Source organism: Carassius carassius, chromosome 5, assembly GCF_963082965.1.
Source record: "Carassius carassius chromosome 5, fCarCar2.1, whole genome shotgun sequence".
NCBI classification, from domain to species: domain Eukaryota; kingdom Metazoa; phylum Chordata; class Actinopteri; order Cypriniformes; family Cyprinidae; genus Carassius; species Carassius carassius.
The window spans coordinates 33,255,242-33,275,246 of record NC_081759.1 but is presented as its reverse complement, the minus strand read 5'-3'; the positions used below and the strand labels follow the sequence as shown (position 1 = coordinate 33,275,246).

The window sequence follows — 20,005 nt, the reverse complement described above, 5'->3', positions numbered from 1 at the left end:
TAAAAAGTAATAATAAGTACTGTGTGTAGTACAAAGATGCAATGAACTATGGGCTTTTGTTCAGGCGATTGAGGATCAGAAACTAAGAGCTTTATGCAACAGTGGGTGGCTAAAATAGAAATATTTCCTTGTTTTAAATTTCCACATTCACCAAAGTCCTTAAGAAGTGGAAGCAAGGCCTTTTAAAGACCAGATAGAATTTCTGACATTTTAGTGTGCTGGTTCTGTTTTTCTGAAGAGGTCTTTACATATTAATTAATGTCAACTTTATACTATACGTCTTTATTATTTCCATATCAATTTTACTGCAAAATTACACTGACACAATCTGACGTAAAAAAAAAAGAGTCAATACAAAAGTTTATACTTTTTCATATGCTGCAAATACTTACAGCTTTTCCCGTAAGGACAGAAAAACTCTTTAGTGCATAAAGATCAACAACATAATTTAGTGGCATTCTTCTGGTAGGTTCGCAGCAGAAAAAATATAGATGCAATAAGAAAGACCGAGAAGAGGAAGACAGCAGCACGCCAGGCATCTGGGAGGAGTGTTTTTCTCACAAGCACATTTTCAGCTGGCAGCAAGTTGCTTAAACTTAGCATGTAGCCAAGGGACCAGCCGACAGAAGTGTCTTCAGCCTGCAAACCAAAGTAACAAGTTGACATATATAATAACTATAACTTAAAACGGCATATAAAGCTGTCTTCCTTAGGGCTTACCTTCTCCCGAAAGGAGATGTGTGGGAAGGAGAGATCATCAAAGCCATATCTATTGATCAGGAGCACCTGCAGAAGGATGGAATCTGCACAGTAATCCCTCAAATGGTTCCCCTCATCAGGAAACTTATTCTGCATCTGAGAGAGAGGAAGTTAGAAAGAGATATTGCCGGGGGGATTTTTTTTTACATTTCATCACATTTAAGTTTAATTAAAAACTAGGCTTAGGAATTATTCACTCTGACAAGTCTGACAAGGTAAAACACTTGACAGACAAACAGCTAAAACAGCTTCAATATTGCATCAGTTGTTAATGATTGAATCAAACAATACACAGTGAAAATATGCCTATAATTATATATATTTTCATAGAGGAAAAATGCAAGTCCTCTTAATCGGTTGTTGTAGAATGTTCTGACAAGTCAACTTAAAATTGCAGGGCTCCAAATTAGATTTACCTCCTGAAAGCTCATGTTGCAGACAACACGGATGGCATCCTTTAAATCTGCTGGAGACATTATGGTGATGCCTGCAGCTTTCTGGAGGAACGAATGAGTGTAGAAAAAGGCAGAAAACGCCTGCACCTAATAAACAGGAATTAGCTAGTGTAGGCCTTAACACATTAAAACAATGAAGCGCATCTAGGGATGCAAAGCAGTGCTTGATTCACTAAGAAGAACTGACTCATTGGAGACATTAGTAAAGGGAATCAAATTACAGGCTGCACTGTTTGTTTGTTATTCACTAAAAAGAACCAACTCAATAAAGTCATTTATTTTGCAATCGTATACTTGTCGTGCTGTCTTGTTCATGCTATATATTCAGTAGCATTGTTGCAGCCATGAGTCATGAGTAAAGTAAGAGTATTTTTGTACAATGTTTCATCTCCGTTAAAGGAAGTATGCAAGACCAAAGGTTATTAGAACTGAGCATCATTTGGTTTTGTTATTATTTTAGTCATTACGGCATATTTAAAACAATACAAAAGAACTGAATGCAAAGGGTTTAAATGCTCCATATTAAGCACTCTACAAACTCGTACCATAAAGTTTCCAGTAATGTTGGGCTGGAAGACTCTATCCAAAGAGCATCTAGAATAAGAACAGTTGTTAAAGGAAAAGAGATGAGAAACGTTTCCCAGGCATTGATCATAGATCCCTGTGCCTTTGATTTGCAGGACATCTTCAGGTTTATAAGGAGTTTGTCTTTTATTGCATGGAGTATCGAACACACTGCTCAGCTTCACGGAGTCACTGTAACCTGCAGGATAGCAGGGGTGAACTATGGAGCGGTCTGAACCCTGAGTCTATGAGATATAAAGAGAAAACATCAGAAGATACACTCTAAATATGATCAAATCAGTTAATCAGCTTAATCATTTAGACTAAAGGTCTGCACTTAACCTTCATCAGAAGTGCCAGCAGTCTGAATAACACCTGATCTCTCCCATAACACAGAAAGCTCTGAGTGTAAATCTGATAGTCTCGTCCGTACAGCCACAGATTCATCAGATTGTCCTTGTTCTCCACCGTCTGTTTAGTTTCAAAGGTGATCTGAGTAGAAGCTCCACCCAAGTCTAGCGCACCAACTGTGTCTCTGCCTGGAGACAGCCAATGACCCACAAAACCATACTAGAGAAACAAAGGATGAGATAGAGAGAGAGTATACATAAAATCAAGTGGCATCTAAAATATTCTCTGAAATATTTATCTTTGAACATCAAAAAACTTCAGCCCTTACCGTAATAAATTTCTCAAGCAGGTAGTTGACTGTGACCCATCCATAAGCTCCCTCCTCTTGTCCACTTAAGATGGTGGCCCCTTTGAAGCTGAATGGGTAGGTCTTCAGTTTGTCTGCCACTTCCTTCAGAACCTCATCTGACTCTTTAGGTTTAGAAATACTGTGTGATAGGACAAAAACATAAATATATTCATTATCTGTGATTAATTTTGTAGCTTTCCGATCTATTAATCAGCACAAACTTTTACAGAGTATAAACTTGTGACGTGAAACAGCATTGTTGAACAATTTGTTGTTGTGACAGTGGCCATTGAGAAAAGATAGAAACAAAAAACATCTAATATATTAAATATATACATCTAAAATGAATCATTGATATTTCTGACTCACTGCAGTAGTCTCATGCCCGCTGTGGCCCCGAGATACACAGGGGTGAGTTTGTGTCTTGACTTTGGGATCTCCTGCATGGCTTTTTCCATGCATTCCTTAAGACTACTGGCTGCTCCTCCTTTGTTATCCGCATAACTGGAGATCCCACCTCCTGGGTAGGAGAGAGAAAAATAATAAATAGAAAGATACTTTGAAAATTTAGATGAATGATAAATGTGAAACTGAGATGATTTTATGCATTTTTTTTTTCCACTATACTTACTCACCCTTCACATGACACTGTATTGACTGACTATGCCGGTACCATTCTCCTTGTCTGCAGGCCATTTGTAGATAAACATAGAAGTATGAGAAGATCCAGCATCCAGGACGATTCCATACTGAGAACAAACACAACCGAAGTCAAAATCAAGTAAAATCAAAGCTAAAAAAAAAAGCTAATCACTGACTTTTTAATTAGGGATGATAGCACTCATATTTGACTTTTTGCAGCTATTTATTACAACAAAATAAATGCATGAAAATATATCTTAAGTGTTCTTTCAAATCAATTAGATTTATAAGCGCTTTCACAAGAATCAATTTAATGTTTCTGATCTGTTCATGGAAGGAGCAACAGCAATCATGCGTCAAAAGCAGCAAGTCAGAGTGTCATTAAAGTTGGCAGTTGAGAGTCATTGGCTGCCTGCCAAATGCCAGAAAGAGATTCATCTTCCTTCTGACAGATTTTTTTCTATAGTCAAATCCAATAAAAACTCTGTCTGGACAGCTTTGTGTCGTCTTCCTCAGATTTGTAGCCTATTTTTTATTTCTTTGAACATCAAAAGTGTCATTACCATGAGCTGTGCTTGTCCTTTGATCTCTTCAGTGTTGATGACGAGCAAAAGAATGCCTATAAATGAAATTAACAGAGCTGCAATTGCGGTACATATTGGCAGTTGCATTGTAATCTACTGTAAACAAAAAACATTGACATTTGCTGAACGACTACTTTATAGTCAACTGCAGTCAGGATGTTGTAGATTTCTGTCTCTGACACGTTAGTTAACCAACCTGTCAGACCTGCTCAGGCATGCTAACCATATCATCTGTATTAGTTATTGTAATCCTTATATGAAACATCTGACTGCCAAAGTGTGGATTTTTATTTATTTTTTGCTGCTGACCTTATACTATATTTGATTGTGTGTTATGACTTTATACTTTTTGATTGTGTGTTAAACCTGTATCCTGATGTTCTGCTTTGGTAACTCAGTCAGTGCTTTTAAATGGTCCACACAGTTGGTTGTATGTAGTGCACTGCTGGGATAAGATATATTTACATAGTAGTAGTTAAAGTAAACTTTTAAGGGTCAACAGAAGAAGCATCACTGTTTTTGTGCCTTAAAAAGAGGTCAGAGACTGTGAAGAACAAAGACACAACACTTCTCAGACATGCAAACAAATATCAATCTGACACTAGGTGGCATTAGAGCAAAAACATTTTTTTTGTTGTTCCTCATTAATAACAATAGACAATATGCTTTTGGGAAAGCCCTATGCATCTAAAAGTCTTGGGGGAAACATAAATATAAGTAAAAGTGAACAGATTCAAGACATTTAAGGGCTCTTTTTTTTTTTAAACAGTCAATAGTCTGTGGTTACATCAGTCTTGAACATAATTAGCTGCGGGTGGTGTTAGGTGGAGGGATATTCTCATTCTTGAGAGCATTTAATTGGACCAAAATCTGTGCATCAGCATCATTAATACAAGGACTAAAGGCCAAACACATTCATTGTTTTATTATATCTACAAAGTACAGAAAATTAGTAAACACTTAAACTCATTTAATATTACAAAAGCTTTCCTGATTCAGCAGAAATAGAAGCAGCCAATTACATTTCAAAATCAAATACATTCTTCTATTTGCATAGTAAAATTTTCAAGATTTTCCATTTTGAATGTTTCAGTGCTTTTGACTTTGGTTTACAGAACATTGCATAGCACACAAATACATCTAGAAAAAGGTTTCAAAACAAGAATACATCATATGATATTAAGGCACAGCATAGTATACATAAACATTCAACATTATGAAAAAAATAGACATCTTGAAATGAATGTTCTTGATTAATTAGATTTAACACTTCTAAAATTAGGTCTCCTGTTGTACAATCTCTTCTAAAATGATCATTTATATAAAATGTGCTTAATAAGAAATTGGTGATTGAAATGAGATAGGTTTGAGGAAATGTGATACAAAAAGTCTTTTGTGCATCTGTGTTGTTTTCAATGCACTGTAAACAGAAGCGTTATAAATGTACATAGGGAGCAAAAGAACTCTAAATGACATTACCAGTGTCTTTCTTTCGGATGGCTCGCAACAAAAAATATAGCGCCACAATAAGAAGGAAGCAAAAGAGGACGATCAGAGCACTCCAGGCGCCGGAGCGCAGTGATTTCCTCAGTAAAACATCTTCAGCGGGCAGCAGGTTACTTAAGCTTAGCATGTAGCCAAGGGACCAGCCAACAGATGTACCTCCCGCCTGCAAACCAATGCAACATGTCAGCTTCTTTTTTTTTTTTTACCTAGAGGGGTCTACTTATTCACCAAGCTTTGGGGAAAAGATCACACAAAAATAAAAATTTCCTGAAAATACTACTAACCCTCAAAACATTTCTCACCCTCAGGCCATCCAAGATGTAGAGGAGTTTGGTTCTTCATCAGAAAGAATGGAGGAATTTAGCATTACATCACTTGCTCACCAACGAATCCTCTGTAGTGATTGGGTACCATCAGAATGAGAGTTTAAACAGCCAATAAAAGCATTACAATAATCCATCAATTACTGTCCAGTGAAGAGAAAAACTTCATGCTTTTATTACCAAATCTCATTCTGATGGCACCCATTCACTGCAGAGAATCCATTGGTGAAAAACTGATTCAATGCTAAATGATTTCAAATCTGTTCTGATTAAGAAACCAAATAATTCTAGGATGGTCTGAGGGTGAGTAAATTTACAGCAAATTGTATTTTTTGGTGAACTATTCCATTAAATCAACACAAAAATCTACTCCTGTTTTTTTTTAAATTAGGAATAAAAAGAAATCTAGTACTTGATTTTATTCATGTGAAATTGACTGGACAGTGAAAAGTGCTCTCCATGTGACAAATGTTTGGAAGGAAGGGGTTGAAGAATTAGAGAGTTTGGTGATATCAAAAATAAATGTTGTATGCCTATAAATAGGGAATGTGAATTAAGGAGGTATATTGTGTCAGTTTTTGCAAATAGGTCTGACTACCTTCTTCAGGAAGGAGATGTGCGGGAAGGATCGAAAATCAAAGCCATATCCATTGACCAGGAGCACCTGCACAAAGGCAGAGACTGTGCAGAAGTCCTTCAAACGGCTTTCCTGACCCGAAAATTTTGTTGTCATCTAGGGCAAAGAAAAAGAAAGAGAAATTTGAGAGGAATATCTGAAAGTCATTTAATAAACATTGGCTAAATAAATAAGTTAAATATTCAATACTGCTTCATTAAAAAAAAAGACAGTGAATATATCAAACAACATCTCCATATAAGATAAAGTACTGTAAGTTCTCTTAATCTGAGAACCTGAGACTCAATCAATGGTTGGTTGCTGAGATATGGGGAAAGTCATCTCAGAATAGCAGGGCTCAAAATTAGCTCAGGGGCAGTACCTTCTGAAAGCTCATGTTGCAGACAACATGGGTAGCTTCCTCTAAATGTTCTGGGGATGTGATGCTCATGCCTGTTGCTTCCTGAAGAAAGGAATGTGTGTAGAAAAATGCAGAAAATGCCTGTGCCAGAGAAAGAAAAAAATGGTGATGGAGAGGCAGATTGCATAATCATAATAGTGACACATGCAATCATGACACGGAGTGTCCAGAAAAGGAATTCATGATTTATTTTAATGCTTAGAGTGGTCTCACTTAACTGCTTACATGTTAACCAGTAAAGACATTAATGTTACCAATGGCATGAGAGATGAAGAAATAAACTCCATGTTATGTTGGTTGATAAAATATATTTAAAAAATAAATCAACTAAATGCACAGGGTTTGCTCCATATTAAGCACTCTAGAAACTCATACCATAAAGTTTCCAGTAATGTTGGGCTGGAAGACTCCATCAAAAGAGCATCTGGAATAAGAACAGTTGTTAAAGGAAAAGAGATGAGAAACGTTTCCCAGGCATTGATCATAGTTCCCTGTGCCTTTGATTTGCAGGACATCTTCAGGTTTATAAGGAGTTTGTCTTTTATTGCATGGAGTATCGAACACACTGCTCAGCTTCACGGAGTCACTGTAACCTGCAGGATAGCAGGGGTGAACTATGGAGCGGTCTGAACCCTGAGTCTATGAGATATAAAGAGAAAACATCAGAAGATACACTCTAAATATGATCAAATCAGTTAATCAGCTTAATCATTTAGACTAAAGGTCTGCACTTAACCTTCATCAGAAGTGCCAGCAGTCTGAATAACACCTGATCTCTCCCATAACACAGAAAGCTCTGAGTGTAAATCTGATAGTCTCGTCCGTACAGCCGCAGATTCATCAGATTGTCCTTGTTCTCCACCGTCTGTTTAGTTTCAAAGGTGATCTGAGTAGAAGCTCCACCAAAGTCTAGAGCACCAACTGTGTCTCTGCCTGGAGACAGCCAATGACCCACAAAACCATACTAGAGACATGAAAGAGAAAAATGTAGGGTAATGGCCAGTACCAAATTTAGTAAAGGACATTCAGATGTTGTGAGATATGCAGTATGGCTAACAATATACTGTACCTTGATGTAATTCTCAAGCAGGTAGTTGACTGTGACCCATCCATAAGCTCCCTCCTCTTGTCCACTTAAGATGGTGGCCCCTTTGAAGCTGAATGGGTAGGTCTTCAGTTTGTCTGCCACTTCCTTCAGAACCTCATCTGACTCTTTAGGTTTAGAAATACTGTGTGATAGGACACACGTGCATTTTTTTTCTGAAAAATGTCACTGTTTATACAATCTCTTCTTTCTATACTTTATGATTCTTTGATGGATAGAAAATTCAAAAGAACAGCACTACATTGAACTAAACAATTTGTAACACTATAACTTTTCTACGGAGCCCCGCACATGACATGCAAGAAAAAAAAAAAATTGTGCACACGATTTACTAATTCGTTCCCTCAATTTACTGAAACGTGCACACGATTACTATTGCGTTCCCTCGATTTACTATTGCGTTCGCTCGATTTAGCAAATCGAGGGAACGAATTAGTAAATTGTGCGCACAATTTATAAATCAAAAGCAATAGTAAAACGAGGGAACGCTATAGTAATCGTGCGCACGTTTTAGTACATTGAGGGATAGAATTAGTAAATTGTGCACACTATTTAGCCTTATATTTTTTCCTGCATGTCATGTGTGGGGCTCCGTACTTTTCTGTCACTTTTGACCAATTTTATGCATCAGATTAGCTGATAGATTTTGATAGATTAGCTGATCAAAAGGGTTCATGTTTTTTTTTTTTTTTTTTTTTTTTACAATTTTACTGATCCCAAACAAACAGTAGTGTGTATTGCAAGTTATAAGAGGTAAGTTATAAAGGATAATGATACATTTGTCATATGTGGTTATAAAAGCAGCTTTAATCAAAAAGCGATGAGCTTTCTGACTCACTGCAGTAGTCTCATGCCCGCTGTGGCTCCGAGATACACAGGGGTGAGTTTGTGTCTTGACTTTGGGATCTCCTGCATGGCTTTTTCCATGCATTCCTCAAGACTACTGGCTGCTCCTCCTTTGTTACCCGCATAACTGGAGATCCCACCTCCTGATTAGAGAAAGTGAGAGAGGGAGAGAGAGGTTAATTCATCAGACAACTTGAAAAGATTAACAGAATTCCATTTAATATCTAACGAACTCTGCATGGGCAAGAACTATCAGTTCCTATTTCACTGCCTGGAATGCCACGGACACTTGACTACCATAAATGCAACCAGACATGTTTTTAGGTGACTATTCCAGATGTTTCCGTAGAACATTGCCACTCAGCAATATTTGAGGGGTACTAAGAGTTCAAGATCCCAATTCTGTGAATGTCAGATCTCTAAAGAAGAGTGGAAGACTGAACCAAAGTGATGAAATTTTAAAAAGGGCAAACTTAAGGCACCACCACGAAAAAAAGGAAGCGGGCAACAATGTGTTGCAATTCAGCACTCTTCTTAACAATTCCATATATCAGTCCAAATGAACTTCAATGCAAATGTTCAAGCAGTGAATCAAGAATTCATTTACTACAATTCATATAATGAATTAAAACATTTGATGTTGTCATTTGGATTTTGTAATGACTGTTCTGTGAGTAACTTTTGACAAGTGTGATACATTTTAAAACAAAGATTTGGGAAATTGTTTCTAAAAAAAAAAAAAGAATAAAATGTAGACAAAACCAATTATTTTAAGCTACAGTATTGCACAAGGTTTTAGCAATCTCACATCCCTGTTGGACTATTCTTTTTCTTTCAGTCTTATTGCCTGACATTTACATTTAATCTCATACCAGATATTTTTTTATCCAAGACACTTTAAATGAGGAACATCATAAGCCATTTATCATAAAATACTCACCCTTGGCATGACACTCGCTGTGTTGACTGACTATGCCGGTACCGTTCTGCTTGTCAGCTGGCCATTTGTAGATAAACATAGACGTATGAGAGGATCCAGCGTCCAGGACGATTCCATACTGAGAACAAACACAACAGCAAAAAAAAAAAAAAAAAAGAGGCTGAGGCTAAAAAACCTGTGGTGACAAGAATTTGGTTGCAAGGGGAGACATGCATACACAGACACACCTTGAATTTGTTTTCATGCAAATGCTTTTATCCAGCAAAAAAGAACACATTAAATTCAAAAGTGACAATAAAACATTTATAAATGGCACCCCAATGGTTTCTATTTCAAATAAATGCTGTTCTTTTGAGCTTTGTATTCAACAAAAACTCCTGGAAAACCTGCATCACAGTTTTCACAAAAAAAAACAAAAAAAACGCACAACATTGACAATAAGAAACGTTTCTTGACCACCAAATCAGCATATTGGGATAACTGGAGTAATGGCTGCAGAAAATTCAGATTTGCCAGAATAAAATGACATTTTTAAATATATTAAATACATTTTTTAAAAATGGCAATTTAAAATAAATAAAATATTTGTATTTTATTTTTTTAAATTGAAACATGCACCAAACTACATGATTGAAGTCTGACATGAGTTTATTGATCATTGATTGATCAGTTTGCCATTTTATTCCAGACTTCACTCCTGGATGATGGATTCTATGCAGAGTCACACTTTAACTTAGTTTAATGGTGCAACACTTAAATATTTAGTAGTGTGTGAATTCCAATATAGGACTGATTTACGACTAACTAGAAATGATAACTTGCACATAGCTGGTGTAACCTGCTCCAGGTAATTTCATGTAAAGTCTCATGCTGTTAAAAACAGGGTGTGTATTTGAGAATAAGACATGTGAGAACTACATTAGCTTTTACTGAAAAATCTCCTCTTCAGTTAGAATATGAATTTGTAACTTACGGTTGATAAATGTAAACATATTAGATGCAGTTAATACTTGAGGTTTTCTGATTAATTAACCTGTCCAGTTTACAACTCTACTAGATGCACCTTGTTGCTTTAAAAACTTAACTTTAAAAAAATATTTTGAATTTTAAATGGTCAGGCATCCTCCTTAGACAATTCATAATGTAATGCTGATTATTCAAGTGAACATGACTCACATCTTTTGCAAATATGATTTACTTAAACATTTCTTTGAAGTAGTGTAAAATGTTTGCTCAATGACTATAATACATTTTCAGAGGTGGGTAGAGTACCCAAAAACTGTACTCAAGTAAAAGTAAAAGTACTTCTAGAAATATTTACTCAAGTAAAAGTACTAGTCTTGAATAGTTACTTGAGTAAGAGCAAAAGAGTATAGGATAAAAAATCTACTCAAGTAGTTAGTTACTAGTTACTTTGGGTCATATATACTGAGCCTATTTTTATTTAGATATATAGATAAAATGTATGTAATGTATGTGTGTGTGTATAAATGTATATATTTCATCAGCCTTTACTCCAATTTATGTAATTTATTATAAAACCCTGTCTGTTTACTTAAGTAACAGATATAGGTGTCATGCCATAACATATTTTTAATACGACTGACTTTATATTAAATGTGAATTTAACATTGAATGTTAATGTGATATAAATATTGCTACTAATCTTTCATTGTTCAGAAAGAGAGCAAATAACATTTACATTATCAAAGATCATTTTCACTGACAGTCTAGATTTCAATCACTCTCAGAAACTCCCATTAAAATCACTGAAACTGTTAACACTGTGAAATCAATATCTTAATTAAAGATTCGTACACACATCTGCACTTTGTTGTTTCTGACGAGAGAATTCGCCAGAAAGAGGTATTCAGTCAGTGAGCGAGTGAAGGAAGCACCGGCATTTTAGCGATGACTCATCGGAACACCTCTGATTGGCCAATGCTTTAATAAGCTCAAAAGAATCATGTGTGATTGGTTATAATGCGCAGTGCTGTAAAAACACATCTCTGGCTCAGCGCCAGCAAGCAATTACAGATCTTAATTTAGCAGCTGATGATATGACTTGCTGAACCTACTCGCACCGGTGTTATTGTATTAAAATTAATAAAATCTTAATCGGCTATTTTTTGTCTTTTGGAAGCTGCATTCAACTTGACTCCCCTCTGTTATAAGCCACACGTACAACAAACTAATGTCAGAGGTATCGTATACTGTAATCGAATGTAGCCCAAGTTATTACCCGTTAAACAGTAGACAGCACACGCGGTGTTCATCTAATAAGGATCTCCATCGCTAGCAAATAATAGCCTTTGCAGATTTCAATTCAGTGCAGTTCCAGCCACGTTTTCAACGCTCTTTCTGTTCTTAAACGTTACAACTCCGAGTGAACCACTTCAGATGCTCAGCGCGTGCGGCAGGGAACTGAACGACTCATTCAAACTGTTTCATGAACCAATTCACTCGTTTGCCAATTGGTTTGATCAAGCCTTTGAACAGAATTGACTCAAAAGAATGAATCATTCGTGAACGGGCATCGCTCATTGCCCAGAGAAAAGTAGACGGCGCGTTTGGAATAAACTGAAGCATTTATAACATTTATTGCATTAAGATAAAGTAACGAGAGGAGCATCGCCCATAGTAACGAAGTAAAAGTACAGATTTTCCCCCAAAAAATTTACTCAAGTAAGAGTATAAAGTACCCATCTTTAAATATACTCCGAAAAGTATTAGTTACCCCAAATAATTACTCAAGTAAATGTAACAAAGTAAATGTAACTCGTTACTACCCACCTCTGTACATTTTTAACAACCTAAAGATCAAGAAATAACAAGCCTCATTTACATATGCCACAGACTCTTGTTTTCATCCCTTCCTTTTAACGCACACACCTGCAGTACATGCTTCCCAAAGGATTGTGTATTTTGGGCAAGACACTGCCTGAACTTTATTCATTTCATGCAAACCATGATAATCTCTTCAAAGTACATATATCTTACCCGTCCAGACTTTGCCTACAGTTTGCATACAGCCATTTTAGCTTAGTATAATAACGGTGTCTAGCAGCTCTTAAGTTCAATAGGCGACTTAAAACATGTTCAAGTTTGCCTTTCTATGTCAATGTGACTCTGCTTAGATTGTGCCATAAGCCATCTGTGTACGTAGGATTCAAGAAATGATGTTACCCTGGAGCTAAACGGAATTGTCAAAATATGATGAAGGACTGTTAAGTAATCTAACAGTAATGGGTGTGTACGAGGAAAATATTGGAACAAGTACTATATGCAAAATTCCCAGATCTTCAAAAGCACAATTCTTAATGTGCTTTCTAAGAAGGAAAAGGGATTAAAGTATTGAATCAAAATGGCTTGGAAATACAAACAATGAGATCCAGCCAATATGACCAAGAGCTTTTATGTGCATAAGACTTTAAATCAAAAATAGAGCGCAGCTGGAGAAATATAGCTCAACTTCTACTATCAGATTACAATTTTTTTTTAATTTAGTTTGGCAAGTTGGCCATCAGGTATAATAACATTCAATGGTCATGCAGGCAAAGGCAACTAATGATTAATATTTGTCATGAAATATTATTGTTGTAACAGTTTTTGTCATTCTGAACTTTATTATTTGTATGACAACATTAAATAGAAATGAAACTAACTTCAATATCTAACTGACAAGAACATCTATTGTGAATGATTTTATTAAACATAAGATTCTATAAAATTACAAATCATCTGCACTAAACTTTTATTGTTGTCTTTAAATGATAACTGGGTGGTCATTTACAAAAAGTATGTAAAGATGTATTTCATTATTTGTGAGGGTCTATTTTAAGCACTGTGACATGTTTAAGGCTGTCCTGATGGATTATGATCATTAAATTGTACTCTATTATAAACTAACATTGAACCATGTCAGATTTATGATCATTAGCTCTGAGCTGACATAGATGATGTTCCACAAACCAGCCTGCCATGCCTTTCTGAAATGGCATACACCAAACTGGACGACTATGAACTATTTTGTTTTTTTTTCTTTTTAAAAAAAGTGAATTAAACAAATTTATATACACTTAAATTTAAACAACTGATATTTGGTTAATTTTGTGATTCTATTATTTTGTTTCACTACATTTACATTTAGGAAAGTGGCAGTATTGTGCAATAAAAAAAACATGTCTTTGTTTTATATCCCAGAAAGCATATTGCTCTAAAATATTGCCTCCTTCTCTATTTCATTGTGGCCTTAATGTTACTCTAAACCTACATTCAGGTAACGTCTCCTCTGTTTCATTCCTCTGAAAGCATTTCGGTCTGATGTGACAAGCTGCAGATACACGGCAAGGTCATCAAACCTGAAAAGGCATCATTATAGGTTACCCAATTCCTTTACCCCTATTTCACACACAAAACAGCTTAAATGTTACCAAAAATTCACACTGGTGGTGATTAAATGTATTTATTTAGTATCTCATAAAGCATACTGTTTTGATGTGAACAACTGCAGATATTCAGCAGGGTGACCAACACGGATTCATTATAGATCACTGGTCACCAAATCACACATCATAAGCTACCAAAATCAGTTTCTCCTCTCACAATGGTTTAAAAGTCATCCACATTAACTCTGGTGATAATTTTTTTATTCAGGAATTTGAGGGTGCAAAAATCTAAATATTGAGAAAATCGCCTTTAAAGTTGTACAAATGAAGTTCTTAGCGATGCATATTACTAATCAAAAATTAAGTTTTGATATACTTATTGTAGGAAATGTACAAAATATCTTCATGGAACATGAGCTTTAGGACTAGCCTACTTAATATCCTGATGATTTTTGGCATAAAAGAAAAATTTATCATTTTGACCCATTCAATGTAACCTATTGTTGGCTATTTCTAAACCATGTTACTTATGGCTGGTTTTGTGGTCCAGGGTCACAATTATACGACAGCTATATTGAAAGAGGGAAAAATCACCCAAAAGGTCTTTATTATAACCGTTGCCGTTTTCAATCTGAGAGACTCTGCATGGTTTCTCTGGTGGTCCAAACTAGAGAGCTTTCTGAGGCACCTTGAGCAAGACAAGACAGGTGAAACATGCAGAGGAAGCGCTCGTTATTATCTCTGCTCTACCGGAAACGGATCGATATTATACAGATACGCTGCTTATTTGTTCACAAGCTCGTATAACGAGCGCAGCGTAACGTCGCGGCAATTTGAAATGTTCCCTTCGCCTCTTTCAAATTTGTAGCCGGTGTGTGTCACGAATGAGAAAAAATATTATTACCATAAACTCTGGGGGCTCTTTGAGGTCTTCAGTGGGTACGACGAGCAGGAGAATGCCACAGACTGCCAGAAACAGAGCCGCGGTAGCAGTAATGACCCGGCATTGCTGTTGGTTACCCATGGACCCCATCCAAGCGACGCGATCCGCACAAGACAAATGACCGCGTCTGCGACGACATTCGTTGGCAAGTCAGGTATTGTGACGTGTGTTAAATACAGGCGGCAAACCCAAGTGGGCATGGCACTAACATTATTGTTCCTCGTCATGTGTTCGTGGCGCAACAGGACATGTTCTCGCTGTTAGATTGTGTAGTCCAATAAATCATATAGTCTACTTTGCTTCAAGTGATTATGAAAGCTATTAAACATTAAATAGTTACTGCCCGGGGCAAAATATTCAGATCGGTCAACACACGTTTACATTTGTGACAGCATACCCCAATAGCATGTCGCTCTATAAGGGTTACAGTAGCCAATGTGGTTTTCAGGCTATTAAAACGAAGCACAGAAATGTAGCTTACTAAAATAGTCCTATCAAATCATTGTGCATCTTCGTTTGCGCAATTAATTTTAGAAATAATGTATTGTGCAAAATTAAATAGCATTTAAAACACACGTGACAGTTTCCTCCAACCTGACAAAGTATCTTAAAAGACACATAGCCACTGATTTAAAAATCCACCTTTATTATATAGTTGAATTCAGTGAATGTATACTAGTGTGGTTGATTATATGATTATAATATTATATTTTTACTTAGGAAGACAAAATTCACAGAATCTTTCTACCTGCAGCTTATATTCCTTCACATTTTGAGTGGTGAAGAAGATTAACAAAATTTCAGAGAAAATCAAGTAGGCTATTTATAGAAAATTTTTATGTCCATTTGTAAACCGCTTCTTAAAAGAGTGCACACACACACACACACACACACACACACACACACACACACACATACTTCTAAATTTAAATTTTATTTACTGAGATATAACCCTTGTGACAACACGCCTGTGTGACAACTGGCCCCACTAGTCTATTTTGTCAACTTTTGTCACAAAAACCTCACTGCATTTTGTGTACAGTGTTCCACACACAATGTCTGACAGCCATTTGCACTCATACTTGGAAGCTGTGCATCGTATAAAGTTCATGCTTTGATGAAAGCTACAATGGCTTTTGTTTTTTTCATTTTTTGAATGTGTGGTTTAAGCCAGGGGTTTTCAAACTGTGGGTCGCGACCCACTCGTGGGTCACGGAATGGAACAAGGTGGGTCGCACAAAGTCACTTGGCTGCAGCTAATTTTGCGTTTCAATGACACACAGACACTAACACAGTTCAGTCTAGGGCTGCACGAATGTGACGAGTGGGGCGGGGCCTAGTGCCATGGGAACAGAGCTAGGCCGGTGGAGTGATTGGGAAATGAGCAACACTCACCGGTCTCAAGAACCACGGAGGAGATCGGAAAGATACAAAAGAGGAGCGATGACAGTGAAGGACGAGAGAGGACCAGGCCTGGGTTTTATTTTGTGTTTGTTTTTTATTTGTGCACGGCAGTCATCCGAGAGGGGCTGTCGCGCTGTTTTGTGTTTATTTGGTTATTAAAACTTTGTTTGATTGTCCGCCGGTTCCCACCTCTTTCCACGAAGGAGTCATCGAGGCGGTGGGCTGGAGTGAGTTCGCCCCCCCCCCCCCCCCCCCCCGGCAACTCACTCCAGCCCACCACATCGAGCACCCTCGGCGGCAGACTCCTTCGCCCTGCTCGATGGCACTGCGGATTCACCCCAGCGGCGAAGGATCTTCGGCAGCGCGCCCCTCCTTCCTCCCTGGCTTCGGCACCAGTGTAAAACATTAAAATCTTCACAATCACAGGAAGAAGGAGGCGGGAACTGGGAACCCACTCATCACAACGATATAGCCCACCAACATTAATAATGAACTGCAATATCCTTAGTGTGATTTTCAAATTGCAATTAAGTCCGTGTGCGTTGCGTGTTTTGAAGGTCTCAGAGCAATGTCATTAAAAGGTTCAATCGGTCTTTTTTTACCTATTTCACAATTATTTTAATCTCCAAACTGTTTTAGATAGTTCTGCTTTGCTTCTTATGCTTTTCTAAAAAAGTGTTGGATTGTGCTCCGTTCTCGCCGACACACACGGAAGGATCATGAATGCAACAAAACACAGCAGCGCAGATCACACTTCACTGGAGTGAGCCTGCTTCACGTTTTTATGGACACTACATATTTTAACGCCAGTAAACAAAAATTAAAACTTGTAAATTTGTAGTGAAATTTTCAGTTGTACTCTAAAATAAAATGGTTATTTTTCTTAAATACTTAATTTCTGTCATAAAAATTTTAAGTAAGATTAGGTTTAAAGTAATTTCACTCGTTGTTTTTTTTTTTTTTTTAATATTTTGGTGGGTCGTGAAATATATTACACTTGTCTAGGTGGGTCGTGGAATGGAAAAGTTTGGGAACCACTGGTTTAAGCTGTCTGAAGTGCAGATGTGTGTGAAGTGCTAAACAAACTGAAACAGGGCTGCATGGCAGGTTGTGTTGCGTCAAACAATAAAACGCTTATCTCTGGATTCTGCAAAAAAAAAAAAAAAAAAAGTCACCAGGATTGTAAACAAATTACAAAAACATCAAAGGTGTGTAACATGACCATTATCGCACTGCGCTCATACTGCAGTGCAGAAAATGTATCGGAAACCATGAGCAGATGCATAGTCTATGTCATAGAAAATGACTGCTTGTGTGCCAGGAGGATTTATTTAAAATTTAAGTGCATGCCTTATGCGACATAAACACAAATTATAACCACAGAAAATATATGAATCATTGAACAGAGCTATTATAATTCAATCAATTTAGATTCATATGTCTACAAGTGCTACTAATAATTCACTATACATTACTGCAGCCTATATTTATATATATATATATATATGTGTGTGTGTGTGTGTGTGTGTGTGTGTGTGTGTGTGTGTCAGGTTAAAGATAAAATGAATAGCTCAAATGTAGATATAGGGTTCTGTGCATTTTATAAACACTGTTTCTATCCCCCCCAACCTCAGTCTCTGTGTGCCCTTTGGAACAGTCTTTATAAGCTGCTTTATTCAGCATCACAGATTCAGGCTGGTCCATATGAAGAAAGCCTTTGCTGATCCATATCAAACAGCACATACTCCGAACTGTGCTCTGGGTCCTGGCACATGTGGTTAACAATGAAACACTGGTAGTTCCACAACAGAAGTAGCACCATGCCACACAGGGCCAGCAGTACCAGGCTGCCCAGCAGAAGGCGCTGTTTGTCCAGGAAGCATCCGTTCTGCCAGCCTTCATCAGTGAGATGTGTGTACCTCCACAGAGATCTCTTCAGCACAGATCCTGGGCGCTGATGTGGATACAGAGACACGACGAGATATTTTGTTTGTGCTGTGCTCATTGTACGGGGAGTACACAGAGATTCTTCCAAGCTGCCTGCTGTGGGAAAAACAAGTGGTAGGGCAGCAGAGATGAGATGAATATTGTAGTTCATGATGCACAGGTCTGGCTAGGGCTTATGTATGTAAACAATATTTTCAGATATAGAATTCATGAGTGTTAGGGTATAAATGAACTACATTTTCAGTAGTGTGAAAGTTCATTTTTTTAATAGAGTTGTTTTTCCAAAGTATGGTTTCATAACCCCAGTGTAAAAACCAATGCTAACCTCGATATTAAATTACAATTTTACAACGACGACTTTTTAAAGTGTTAGGTCACCCAAAAATGATAATTCTGTCAATAAATACTCACCCTCATGTTGTTTAAAACCCGTAAGGCCTCCATTCATCTTTGACCCAAATTAAGATATTTTTCAATGAAATCTGAGAGCTCTTGGACCCTTCATAAACAGGATACTACCATGATCAAGGCACAGAAAAGTAGCAAGGACATCAGTAAAACAGTCCATGTGGCATCAGGGTTCAACCATGAGTATACTGTACAAAGCAGCAAGAATAATTTTTGTGTTCAAAGAAAATAATAGCAATATGTTATTTTACAACACTTCAGTTGAACCCCTGATGCCACATGGACTACTTTACTGATGTTCTTTATACGTTTCTGTACCTCAATCGTGAAAGTATCCTTGCTGTCTATGGAGGGGCAGAGAGCTCTCAGATTAATTTGTGTTCCGAAGATAAATGTCTTACTGGTTTGAAACGACAAGAGGGTGAGTAATCAATGACAGAATTTTCATTTTTTGGTTGAACTAACCCTTTAAATTGATCAGCTCGTTCAGCCTCCCTGTACTGTTACAATAATTGCAGATTGATTATGTAAATCTGGGTGATTTTGTTGCAGTTATTCAGTATGAATTTACCTGCTCAAGTTTACTACTATCATTCTAAAAAATAATGTCTTTATGGCTCTGATTAAGTTATACATTTTATCATTGTTATTTTTTTTATTGTTTATATATTTCTTTTTATTTATAAAAACATTCCCCTTGGTATCTTTAATGTAGTTAGCCACTTTTTGTTTGTAGCTTGTAGTGTAGCGAACTACTGTTTTTATACAGTGGCTTGACTGTAGCTTAACTGCTTCAAATAATGATTAATTTGTAGCTTGACAGGCTTTACTTTTCCTAACTTTGAAATGCATATAAATATCTTATACTGACTGGGTAATAAATCCAATCCTTATATGCCAACATATTTTGATCAAGTTTTTAACCAACAAATGACCTGAAATAGACTCTAAATAGAATATATTATATTTAAAAATAAACTAGACATGTATTGTGGCTTTTTTTGACTGAGGGGTGCATCAAAAATACCCCTGTTTACTGAAATACCACATTAACTAGATTCTGGTGAGAGGTAAATACGTGGTTCGTCTACCATGGCAGCGATAAAACAGCACAAATGCAATATAAACACCAATAAAAGCCTACCTCGCCAGTTGATGTAGAAGCAGTAGGACTGCTAGTTTAAGAAGACATACAAGCATCAGGTTGCAAGATGCCCCAGGGTTTGTCCATTCACTGAACTCCTGTTTGGATTACTTCTGCTCAGAATGTCAAAGCAAACAGATTCAGAACAGCTCCTCCTCTCCTGTCTTGGCACAGCACCTTCTCCACACCAGATTGTGACCATGTCTGTTTAATGTGAGAGGCGGATTGTGCAATGATAATTATATTTCAGTGGTTTAAAAAATTATACTTTCCATCCATCAGACTGTGGCAGTAGATACGAATGAATATT

The 20,005-nt window shown here is 36.9% G+C and overlaps 1 protein-coding gene and 1 pseudogene across 1 annotated transcript; both read right to left on the bottom strand.

Annotated features, from left to right (window-relative positions):
- Positions 1-341: 341 nt before the first annotated feature.
- Positions 342-3,991, bottom strand: LOC132140427 (ectonucleoside triphosphate diphosphohydrolase 2-like; annotated as a pseudogene).
- Positions 3,992-4,614: 623 nt separating this feature from the next.
- Positions 4,615-14,953, bottom strand: entpd2a.1 (ectonucleoside triphosphate diphosphohydrolase 2a, tandem duplicate 1). Its single transcript, XM_059550791.1, has 9 exons — positions 14,754-14,953; positions 9,462-9,579; positions 8,514-8,664; positions 7,640-7,799; positions 7,307-7,534; positions 6,946-7,209; positions 6,532-6,651; positions 6,132-6,266; positions 4,615-5,373 (listed from the first exon to the last, which is right to left on the bottom strand). Exons 1-9 carry the CDS (start codon positions 14,880-14,882, stop codon positions 5,170-5,172), a joined length of 1,509 nt encoding a protein of 502 aa, XP_059406774.1. The 5' UTR covers positions 14,883-14,953; the 3' UTR covers positions 4,615-5,169.
- Between the last annotated feature and the right edge of the window lie 5,052 nt (positions 14,954-20,005).